This window comes from Manacus candei, unplaced genomic scaffold (genome assembly GCF_025592945.1).
Source record: "Manacus candei isolate 608988 ecotype Guabito, Panama unplaced genomic scaffold, ASM2559294v1 h1tg000005l, whole genome shotgun sequence".
Taxonomy (NCBI): domain Eukaryota; kingdom Metazoa; phylum Chordata; class Aves; order Passeriformes; family Pipridae; genus Manacus; species Manacus candei.
In genome coordinates, this window is record NW_026138053.1 from 15,347,716 (window position 1) to 15,359,816 (window position 12,101).

The 12,101-nt window shown below is 38.4% G+C and overlaps 1 protein-coding gene across 9 annotated transcripts in view; it reads right to left on the reverse strand.

Annotated features, from left to right (window-relative positions):
• Positions 1 to 12,101, reverse strand: part of DPYD (dihydropyrimidine dehydrogenase) — a 337,231-nt gene that overhangs the window by 79,394 nt on the left and 245,736 nt on the right. For 8 of the 9 annotated variants that reach the window (XR_007907122.1, XM_051803274.1, XM_051803283.1 and 5 more), the window contains 2 exons: positions 11,044 to 11,164; positions 10,082 to 10,201 (listed from right to left, as the gene is read on the reverse strand). Coding sequence is in view for 8 of the 9 variants with exons in the window: in XM_051803274.1 (XP_051659234.1) it covers positions 10,082 to 10,201; positions 11,044 to 11,164 (241 nt within the window). In the remaining variant the exon portion in view is untranslated. Of the gene's footprint in view, positions 1 to 10,081; positions 10,202 to 10,298; positions 10,680 to 11,043; positions 11,165 to 12,101 lie in introns of those variants that run through there. The other variant, XM_051803332.1, reaches the window with a different exon arrangement.

The following is a 12,101-nucleotide window of genomic DNA, read 5'->3' on the forward strand; positions in this document are numbered from 1 at the left end:
GAAAAGGTACACTAAAATACAGATCCCTTAGCTGACTACTATATATTAGATGCATTCTTTTGAAAGATAAAAAAATATTCTGATGGTTGTGAAGTATTTTATAAATGCTTCTGGCAATAATTCACCAGGGATGATGTGATGCCCAGTGAAATACAAACCCAGGATCTACCCAGTTAAACAAATCTGCTCTGTTTTGTCTTTTGTATTTTATGTGTGAAGTTGGCATTAGGATTTATTCCTTATTCGAGCAGGATACTAAAAAATACAGAATGTTAGCAGGATTTAGGTGAATAAAGATGTATTCCCTGTGGGTTCATAATAAATCACAGCTAACCAGTGGTAGAATTTTCAAAGGCTATTCCTACATGGAAGTGGAACAGCAGCAGTAATGGTGTAAGTACATCCTTTTGGTGCTGCAAGGTGTAAACCAATACCTTGGGTTTAAAGTTGTTCCAAGGATTATTTTTTTTTTCTAAACCCTCATATCTGATTGTCAAAATATCCTGCAACAGGATTAATCCCAGCAAGCACACTTTCATGTAATTTGAACTCTCTTCAAGCCACTTTTTGACCCATTTCTAGAACTCATCAATCTAGTGTTTTGCAGGTAGTGAGAATGATAAGAGCCCCAACATCCTCAGAAAGGTGCCTAAACCATTACAGCTACCAAAGCTACTGAACCAGATGAAGGAGTTAGCACGCAATACAGAAGTTGGGGTGTTTCGTCAGCAGTGGTAATATCCCCATAGTGATGACAGAAAACAGTAGTTAGTTGGCCTATCCTGCAAGCACAGCTGTCCCACAGAGAGAAGGAAGAACAGGAGGAAGCTCCAGGCTAGTAAATGTTACATAAGAAGTAATTTTTGTATTTATTTGTTAGCTCATATTTTGATGTGTAAATGTGTTGCAATTTTTTTTTTCAAAAATGTAAAAACATGTTTCTACAGGTAAGATGAGATTATGCCCTCCACTGAATATAGATGGGCTCTACAGACAATATATACCACTTGGTGACCAGAGCAAATCAATATGCAAAGTAAGACATAGAAAAGAAGAAATACGCTTAAGACTTACCAGGTCAAACTCAGGAGTTTTAACCTCTGCTGATACAATTGTTAACCAGAATTGTTTACAAACTATGCCAGATTCTTGGTTTTTTTGAGGAGAATTATATTTAGAACTTCTGCTCTGAGTGACAAGTACAGTTCATAATTTCCACAGAAGACAGTTGCCTCATTGATCACTCTCAAGTACCACTCATACCACAAGCCCTGCTGTTGATTCGGGTACGGAATAACAAGTCAGCAGGAAGGATAATTATGGGCCATGAACGATCAACAACGGGGAGCTTGTAACACTGACATGTATTCACAAGAATTGGGACCGTATTTCCTTTGTCAGGTCTTTCCTCTGTGCTTATCCACTTGGCCCAACTCTAACTTGAGCGATCGCCAGAGACTGGTCAGTGACAGGGTGACCCTTCTAACCAGTCACTGAGCAGCTGCTGGGATACAATAAGGCACACAGTTCTCACAGTTCAGAAACACTTTTGTAGTGAGTAACAGCTTTTCAGTTGTATGAAAGGCTGGAGAGTTATACTGCATGCCACCACAGTCTCTAGACCCCATTACAGCTGCATTTCAAAGTCAAAAGACATTTGACTTCACCATGATTATCCAGGGAGAAAGGTGAGCAAAATCAGATTGTGAGAGTTGCTGAGACTTAATGGAAAACAAACCTAGCAGTAAACTTCACCACAGCTTTTCTCGATTTTTATTATTTTAATTAATGTCTATTTGAAATTCTTGATAGTATTTTCATTCCTGTGTTAGAATAAACTGAAAAGCACTTAAATGCCAAGTACTTCTCAAATAAATAATTTATAAGATAATTGAAGTAGTTATATTTAAATGTCCTCCAAAATTAATTGTAGTAATTTTCTTATGACAGAAATATATTGGTTTTCAACACAATAATCCCCAAAAGACATGACAGAAAAATATTCTGAGATTTTTTTTGTGAGCATTTGCTTAAAATTAGAAGAGGTGACCATAAGAGAAAGAGATACCTCTTCCTGCAGACCTGACAGACACAGGAAGACAATCAACTAATGCTGACAAAGACAACACCAATGGGTTCGATCTTGCTGATATTACCAGAAGGAAAAATTTTCCGTTCTTGACTGACTTACATCTCCTTATCAGGTCATGTGGTACATTGAGCTACACCCATTACTGTAAGCAGGTTTAAATAGGAGCCCCTGCTCCACCAAACTGCTTTAAAATGCTCTGACATATCTTTTACCTTCTAGATTCATTTTCATTTCTTATTAATCAGACCATGGCTCCAAGATGCTAACTATGAGAGCACTCACTACTTAATCGTGTTAAGCCATACCATTACATGAAGAGATTTCCCATTTTATCTACCTGCACCCAGAATAAAACTGCACATTCTTTCACTCATGCTTGGGCAACCTAGGCCACAATCATCCTCTCTTATTTTTACCATATCATGTCTGAGAAGAATTTATGATTTTATCTGAATCACCTTCTGACACGTGCCTTTGGTTGCCATGACTTAGACTAGATAGCTTAGCAGTTATCTATTTATTAAAAAAACCCCAGTCATCTGTGAAATTAATTATTTCAACGGTACATATTCTATACGAGCTTTGATGTAAACAGTAAATTCAGAGTGTTCAACAGCAGAAGTTTAGAGATTAACCCAATTACAGGCTACTAAAACAGGAGAATATAGCTAATTGCATTTCTAAAACCCTGCACAGACCAGCAACAGTTAATGATGATTTGATGGTTTTCTACGACTTTGGAACAAATACTTGGCTTTTAGTCTGAGAGCAATGCTGGACATTTCTGTCTGATGCTTGGGGGATTCAGCCAACTAACAGATACATTTGGTGAAGAATCTCATTCTAGTCATGCCCTCCCTTCCTAATTTCCCTTTTCACTGTTTTGTCGTCTTTGCCTGTTCCTCAGGGAACCGAGTGATTGATAGCCTAATCCAATGACTGTATTACAGCTGCCTCAACTTGGACTCTTTTCCTTATCATTAGCAGTTAGCCTATGGTTAAATTCACAGCTCACTGCTTGGTACAGCCCCTGAGATTTAAGGGTCTGGCCTTTAGAAAATATTTAACATAAAATTGAAATCTTGACATACTGAGAATTCAGTTCTCTGCAAGGCTTCTTTAATTAATCCAATGTACTGTACCATTGTTCTATATGAGGCTCTGACATGGTGAACTGTTACTGAAGCTCACAGAGATGTGTAATTCTAAATTAAACACTCACTTACATGTACCTACACTGCATTTGTTTCCCAAGTACATGTGCATGAATGTGAAAATTTAAATCCAATCTGTAACAATAATAAACCACAAACCAATTACACTTAAAGAGTAAAGACTTTTCATTCATTTCAAGCTTGGAATGATCTTTTTCAAAGTAAGAGGAGGTGAAAACACAGCTTTGTTCAAATGCTCTGTGTCAAGACTCCTCCTTCATTCTTTTACCAGGACTCATTTAATCTTTTGATGAATGAAATCAATTATAATCATTTTTAATCGACTACAAACGGCACCTGTGCTAAAAGTGTAAAGTGAATGAAATTGGCTAAAAAATATTAAAAGTGGAGAAAATATGCTTAGTTCCCTGACCTTATCTGGAGAATAATACTTATTTTTAAATAGCTATGGGAAGGACATAGACCTTGATCTATGCTGTAAACCTTTGCCCTACTTCCAGTCAGTCGATGAGCTGCAAGCTTCTATGAAAATGGCAGCTGAGTCCCAGATGAAAAATTATGCATCTCATAAACTGCTATTCTGCTGAAATGTCAAGCTATGGCAGGGCTGTACCTCAAACTCAGCACTTGGCATTTTCCTTCTGTCTGCTTTGTTGCCATGAAGCAAACATGAACAGTGAGGATTTGTGTAGGGCAGGTAGCAGGCGAGCTCCCTGTCAAAAATCTATTATTAGGGCTCTGATCTCTCCTGCACAGACCAGTGACGGCAGTACACTAAGAGAAATCAGACTGCTGCAAGGACACGATGGAAAACAGAAGACTCTTTGTGAATCCTGACATAATATATGCAAATAAGGGCTTTTAATGGCTGAGCTACATTGAACAGGAATAATAAAACAAAATTAAAATTGTACTATGGCATATATTTGTTTTTCACCCCTTTCCACACTGTTTTATAAATATATGTTAATGTAAATAGTCTTTAACTCTCAGTAAATATTTATACTAAACAGAAGTGCCTATGCATACATACATTTTGTTTTGTATCCGGTGATGGGCTGTTTTTCATTCATTTCTATTGACCAAAATCCACACTGCACTGTCACTGATAGAACTGTGATTAGGAAAGTGAATGCTCTTGGTTGTTTTTTTCACTTTTAATGATGTGTCACAGAATTAAAATTAAAAGGCAGCCCTTATTATTATAACTGAAACTTTTTCAATATAATTCATGCATTTCAGATTAGAATATATGCCTCTATTAATAATGTCAATATACATTTTAATTTAATGAATTTACTCCCAAAAAACATTCCCTCAAACATCACAATTACTGTTGGACAGTGGTATTTTCAGTAAAAACACACAGCTCCAGCAACTTACTTCAAAAGTAACTAAAATTATCTGCCTCGGCGGGTTTCCAGCAATTCTACATTCCTGCATTTAATGACTAAATCAGCTATTTAGATATATTCCTTCTGACATCCCTTGTGGGCAGCTATGAAGTTACAACACACAGATTTCTGAGTCTCTCTTTTTCTAGAAAACATACAAACACACGTTCTCAATCATGCTGTACAATATATTTGTGCAAATAATGCCAAAATACTACAGAATGTAATAATTGGACAAAGCAATAACAGCACATAGATATGAGATATTTGAACTGCTATTGTAAAATACTGCAATATTTTTGCAACAAAGCATTAAAAGAATACACAGTGAGTGCACCGTAGAGAGATTTGCTTCTAACCTAAGTTTTTTGCTAAGTCCAGTGTATGCTTTTACAAATTTATCCCCTAAGGATTTGGCTTCCAGACAAAAACAAAGAATCAAACAGATGACAAAGAACAAAAAACCATGGAAATTCAAACAGAAGCCCTGCTCTATTTTGCCTGCAATACATATCTTATTGTGCTGCAATGTGATGTGTTTTATAAAATACATCTGGAATATGGAAGCTCACAAAAAACCTTTTTATTTTTTAATTTTAAAATACATTTAAAGGAAAGAAATCTTAGGGAAGCATGTAGCTGCTGACAATATATTAATATTTCTTTGGGAAACCTGGTATCTTATTCTGGTATCTATAGAATATGCATTTTCACAATAATTTATACAAACTAAAATATATCTTTCAGAGCCAGAGGTCACTATTCCCTGTGAGGAAAAAACCCACATCATTATCTTCTTATTAAGAAACAAATACTCTGCATTACATGTGTATAGGTAGAACTCAGCATAAAATCTCATGTGTACTACATTCTGAAAAATTCCTAGACCCATTGTAAAAGCTTCTTAATGGAAATCAAACTATGTCTCTAATCCTGCAAACACATATGATAGTTTGGAAAACATATCTTAATTTTAGTATTTTTCTTTCATCACAAGGGCTTATTTCCTCAACCATATTTTGTAGACTTCATTAGGACGTTTCCACTTTTTGAGTAATGGGCAGTTTCTGTAAATTTATTTAAAAAAGAGATGAAGACTGGGATTCTGTAAGCACAATGTTCTCTCGGGTAACGGGGCCAAAGGAGTCCGCAGGGCTACCATAGCCCTTGGGCTCATCTGAGGCTTCGTAGTGCCAATTGGAAATTACTTTTCTTTAGAAAACAACAATTTGTCAAAATTAGTGAAATTTTTCTTGTGAATAATTTTTGGCACCAAGATAGACGTAAAATGAGAAGAAAAACCTGAAATATTTTACCATGCTAAATAGTAAGAGGGTAAACTTGGAATCCAGGGGACTGAGCAGGGACCTGGGCTCACACCTGGGATTTAAACCTGGCTCTCACAGGTCAGGCTCATGTGCAGGTCAGCAGGCTGTGCTAGTATGAGTGTGTATCCTGTGAGAGCTGTTTTCGTTTGTATTAATAATTCAATATTTGCAAGGAAGTGGAGAAGAGAGAGAGACTAATCCTACAGTCTAGTGGTCAAACATCCACCTGGGATACTGGGATCCTTCCCTGTCAAAACCACCCAAGAAACAGGAGGGTAGGACAGAGGAAAGTGTGATGCCTCTTGCAGCTTAGCAACTGTCAGCTGACCAAGGAAGGTCACTGCCCGAGCACTGGCTGGCAAGAAAACACCAATTGTGACAACTTGAAATTAAATGGGGGTTTCAAAGTAATCTCATTAAGTCTCTCCTTCTTTGAAAGATTTTTTAAAAAATATTTTAAAAAACCAGAGACATAAGTCTATTTTTAAAACATCTCAGGATTTGGCAATGACATTAATAAACTTTTTTATTATTATTATTTTTATGTACACAAGACAAACCATAAGAAACTACCTGTAATTTAGTAATTTAAAGGGAATTATAAAAAAAAATTCTGCTTCAATGTCTTTCTTATCTAGAAAAATGAAGGACGAACTTCCTGCATAGAGTTGCTTCTGCACGAGGCAGACAAGAAGAGGAGGGATGAGGAGGCCGAGGGGAAATTTTATATGGAATATATTTTTTCAGTACGTGGTCAGGTAGGAGCACAATTCTGAACCCTGGAGGACAGCAAAGCCTGTAAGTCAAAATGTCAGGCTGCTGCTAGGCCAGGGCATTAACACATCTTCATTATCTGCTTTGTCAGAAACCTTCAGCAAACTTGGAGGAGTTTGCACTCACCTGGAGAAGAAAACCTGCAGCGTACTATGAAACGTGTGGACACAGTGAATTTATAAACTCCTGAAGAACGTCGGTCCTTTAAGAGACCAACTTCCTTCTACACGACCCAGGCCAGCGGACAGAGACAGGGGCTGGCCTGTGGCCTCATCTCGGGTTGTGAGGGGCTGTGTTCTGGGCTGGGGTGGCTCATCTCCAGTGTCTGGGGGTCACCTCCTCATGCACACTGCACCTCCACCCTGGCTCTTGGGAGCAAAGGGAAAGGCAGACAGCCGGGACAGAGCACATTTCTCTATGCGACACCAAGGAAGGAAAGTGTCCCTGCTGCAGTTTTGGATTTTTGCTCTCTGAAGCACAAGCACCCTTCCAGACAGAACACCCTTATAACTGGCAGGCAATGCTGCTGGGGGTAGAGAGAGTTTCCTATGATTTATGTGCAAAAAGGAAGGGAAAAAGATAAGCAAGCTCAGACTGATCTAAAATCCAGTTTAACCTAGCACTCCAGAAATATTCCATTGCAAGCAACTCCATTCCAGCTGAACAATGCTGGGTCACCAGTGCTGAGCCAAGGTACGTTTCACACCTCACCAGCACACCTGACTAAGGGGACCCTGTGCTGAGACTTCCACAGGGCTGAGGCCAGCTCCCACCTCACCCACCCATGGTCACACAGCACTGTGAGTGCAGTACCCTGCAGGTCAGGGGCTCCTGCCTCACTCACTGTACCTCTGTGCCATGTGAGCATCACCGCTAGTCCAGAATCTGTGCACATGGAAAAATCCAGAAAGCCCAACCCAGTTTGGCTATGCGCTGTATCTGCTCTAGGTTTGTGCATGACAGAACACAACAAACCAGCTGTGCTTTGGTAAAACACACTGAAAATGAACTACACATTGTTTCTATAATAGTTGACTTTCACTTAAAAATTAATTCTCTCTTGAGAAGCATTATTTGAAAAAAACAACAAAAACTTACTGACTCTATCAGATAATAAAATAAAACAAGAAGTTTACGCACATCAAAATAGAAACCCAATACATTATGCTACGAAGCGTCTTTCATGCCAAGACCACAGAGCACTTCCCAACAAGCCTGTAGGCATGTAAGTGGTGTTACTGCCATTCCACAGACAGGAGAAATAAAGCACGGAAAGGTCAAGTGTCTGGCTGCAGGCCACATGTCTCAGCCGTAGCACGGCTGGGAACAGAAGTACGGCCACTCTGCCCCTTGCTCCGATGAGATGACACGCTCTCCCATGTTTTGTAAGCATGCTAGCTCTCTTGATTTAAAATTGCTTTCCTACTTTTGTAGATTTGTATACTGCTATAGCTGGCCACTGAGCAAAACGTACTATAACATGCTGCCAAGCCAATTGACTTTATTGGCTCTGTGGTTTTCTTTTGTGCAAGGAGCTGTGTGATTGGGACCTAGTGATGACGACTAAGCAAGAAACGTTTATATATTTGTCTGTTACATTATGCTCTTTCAAAACATAGTAAATTGACAGTACTTCCAGCGTTTTTCATATTTTTTAAATAACCAGATTTGCATTATAGGTAATGGTGCACTCTAAAATGTCATTTTCTCTCTCCTCTCATACATGTAACACTTCAGGAAAAAATAAATTCATAGACACACATACATGTATATATAAATAAAATAAAGAACTTTTCTTCAGGTCCACTTAGTATTATAAACCAGAGAAATGCTGGTACATCCTCACAGCTGAGCATGCAGGTGCCACTGTAATTTACACTGCATATGTGTTTCAAATTCGTGACATAAGAGACACACTTTTCATAATGCAGTCATTTTATAGATTTTATTAGGCAGACTTATGGTAGGAAGGAATATTCAGAAATTGCAACTTAAATGAGAAAATGTGAATGGTGTTACTTATATAAAATACTACTGCAATAGTTCTTTTATTAATTTTTAATGCACAGCACCCACTGTGACCTCCTTTATTCTTTTCCTGTCAACATGGCAGGCTAGAGAAATTGAAATGGGCTGTAGCTGTTCTCTTCTTGTTCCCCTCTTCCTACAATTTTGCATAATATTAAAATATAACATCTTATTGGACTGTCACTGTGAAATAATCATTATGCGATAGGCATAATGATTTTTTCTGATTGTTATCTCTTTCTTACTTTTCAGCATTCTCTAAAAAATTTCAAATTCCATGTAGTTATCTAAGGCAATAACACAATTTGCCACTGAATACACTCATCTGAATTAAAGTTTGTTTAAAAGTTATCTTTTGCTACATTTCTTATGGTTCTCTAAGGGTAACACCAGTCACATAAAATAAAGAACCTTTTTGCCTGTCCAGTCTCCTCCAATTATGTTTTTGGGGTGAGGTAGGAGATGGGTCTGATAGAATAGCATTTGACTCAATCAGGAGGACGCTACTACTTCTGTTATGTATATTTACTGCTACCTCTATCACCAAGGAGACTAATCTCCATACCAGTAAAGTCAAGAAGCTCACAGCATTGTCTTTGCAGGGCCAAGTTCGTGTTGTCACAGCAACAGAGCGCACAGGGTCAATAGATTAATACATTAGTGTGCACAGGCACTGAACTGGAGTGTAAAAGTTTTGCTGCTGGTTTGAAAATTAAACTGTGAAGCAGGACTTAAAAGTATGGTCTACACAAGATATTCTTGTGTATCTTGAGGAATAGGCTACAAAAATATGCATATATTTGCGTAATACTGTCTATCATTTTTACCACACCGTGAAGAGGAGGAAATAACATCCCTGGAAGAGGTGCACTCAGTGGGAAGGAGGGAGAAAGGCTGGAGATCGGGCTATGAAACATATACTGCATTTGGATTGTTGATATTTCCCCCTGCGATGCCCTTTCATTAGCCTCTGTCTAACGTGGGGCCTGACAATTGTGACAGGATGAAAAATTTGAGGAAAAGCGAGGGTCGCGAGGGAAGAGATTTCCTTCCCTCTCCAGTGACCCTATCACAGTATTCTGATGCAGTGCTTTACCATTAAGGAAAGGGCAACCCAAGAGCCTTCACACTTAATCTGTTCCATCTGTCATGACTTAGAAACACTGACCAGCAGTGAGCTTTAAGGACTCGGTGCGACTGCAGACATGATATTCTAGCCCACTACAAGGACCTCCTGATGTTTTGAAAGCCTCCAAGGAAGTACCACGCATCAAAAAGGGCAACACCTACCTGACATCCCACCATATGTGGTCCTCAGTCCTCTACCAACTGCTGGCCAAGGTGTGCTGTCTGCTTTCAGTCCCATCAGTCCTGACACAGTGTTGGTGGCTGTAACACCATCTGCGCCACCTGTGAAAGAAAAGGTCAGTCACTTTTTGTTAAATCATGTGTATAAGAACAAGAGAGGAAAAAATACAAGAGAAAACCTGTGAAACTCTGAAATAACTAGGAATTCAAATAAAGAGCTGAAGGGCAAAAGCAACAAACTGCAAGCAGATGCGCAAAAAGGTCCTTAAGACCAATCCTGGGCTGATAAATTTAGCATTAGTTTCAAGGCAGGCTGTATTAGTTGAAAGAGCTGTAAGGGCTATAAGACAGCATGTGCAAAACACTGGGGCTGACAGGCACATCTCTGCCCTTCAGCTGTGTGGGCCAGAACTTGTTAGAGTGGTTGTTCATGACCTGAGGGTACCCCAGGACAGGGGCCACCTCCTGCAAGCTTCCGAGCAGCAAGACAGTGTGACACAGTAACAATGACCACGGTTCTAAGTGACAGATTAATGCACCTACTTGCAAACTTACTTCCTCTCATGTTGTACTTTAAGCTCTAAAGAAAAAAAAAATACAGCTTCAAATGGTGTATTTTTGTTTTCTCAGAACACACATGTAATTTTTACTACTAAATACAGGAATAGGGGAATTAACAGTGGTATGGTAAACATAAATATGACAGAAGTAAGAGCGTGCAGGCAAACACATACAAACATATACAATTTATTGTTAACAGTCTACCATGGTTCTCTTCACATATTGCTATATTTTAGATGCATGGACCTTTGATCGTTGTGCTTATTCTAAATAGATCAAACAAACTATTTTCATATTAGTTTCTGTTATTCCAGTAACACTCCTATCATATCCCATCCAGTAAATTTGTAAATCCGCACAGCTTGTGCACTGGAGTCACTCACCTTCCTGCGCAGCCGTTGCAATATTCACAATATCAGTGACATTTGGGGTCAGCTTGGCAAAGAAAGGAATTTGAACAGCTTGTCTAACCCAGCGACAGATGTTCCGTACCAGCTCTGGATCCTGTTCAAATAGGTCAGATAAATACAGAACATAATTAAAAGTAATATGAACAAAAGGTATATCAAGGAAATAGAAAACTTTGCTATAAGTGGCTATACTGCAATTTTGTGAAATTGCACATCAGAACTGAACCTTGTCTCATTAGTTAACTTATTTCAGACACATCGAATAACTGCAAATCCAATACAGAAAGGTTAGTGCATGAGAAAAAAATCAATTTTTTTTCAAAAAGACAAAAATATCACAAAACATTCCCTTCCCAGAGAGAGGAAAACACTACTTTGGATGACAGAGATTTTCTTTACCTATTTATTTCAAAATTTACTTTTCAGTTTTAATGACTTGCTCTATGTAAGGTATACTAAAACTAAGCAGTATCCTATGGAATAATGTGAACCTGAAGCATTGGATGATTATTCCTCGATCAGAACAACAAGGATGATTTGAGGTTCTAGGGCTATCAGAACACAATTCAGCATTTCTGAACTCTGAGAATAGCTCAGGATGGCCACAGTGTAAATGAAAGATCAAAAACTTCTCTGTTAAAGCCAGAAATAAAAATCTTCGAGTGTTGGCTTTTCCTGATTTCCAGGCATTTACTTCCCTTAAGGAATAGGTCTAATGTAGACAGTAATCAACTATCCTTTCCATTGAGAATAGCTCAGTGGAACTAACATCTGCATCTGGTGCAGGTAATGGTTGTTGTTCAATATAACTCCTAGTATGGGTTCTTCTTTTTTCTGTTGCCAATTGATAATGCTCTTCAACAGATACCTTAAAGTTTGCAATACTGATCCATGTAGAATGTGGTGCATGTTCTGGTTAAAAATTGAATGGTGCTATCACAAGATTTAGGATTTACTACAAGTATTACCTATGAGTTGGCTATTTGGTACTGCAGCAATTATTTACATTTACTAAGTCTTTATCACTCAGA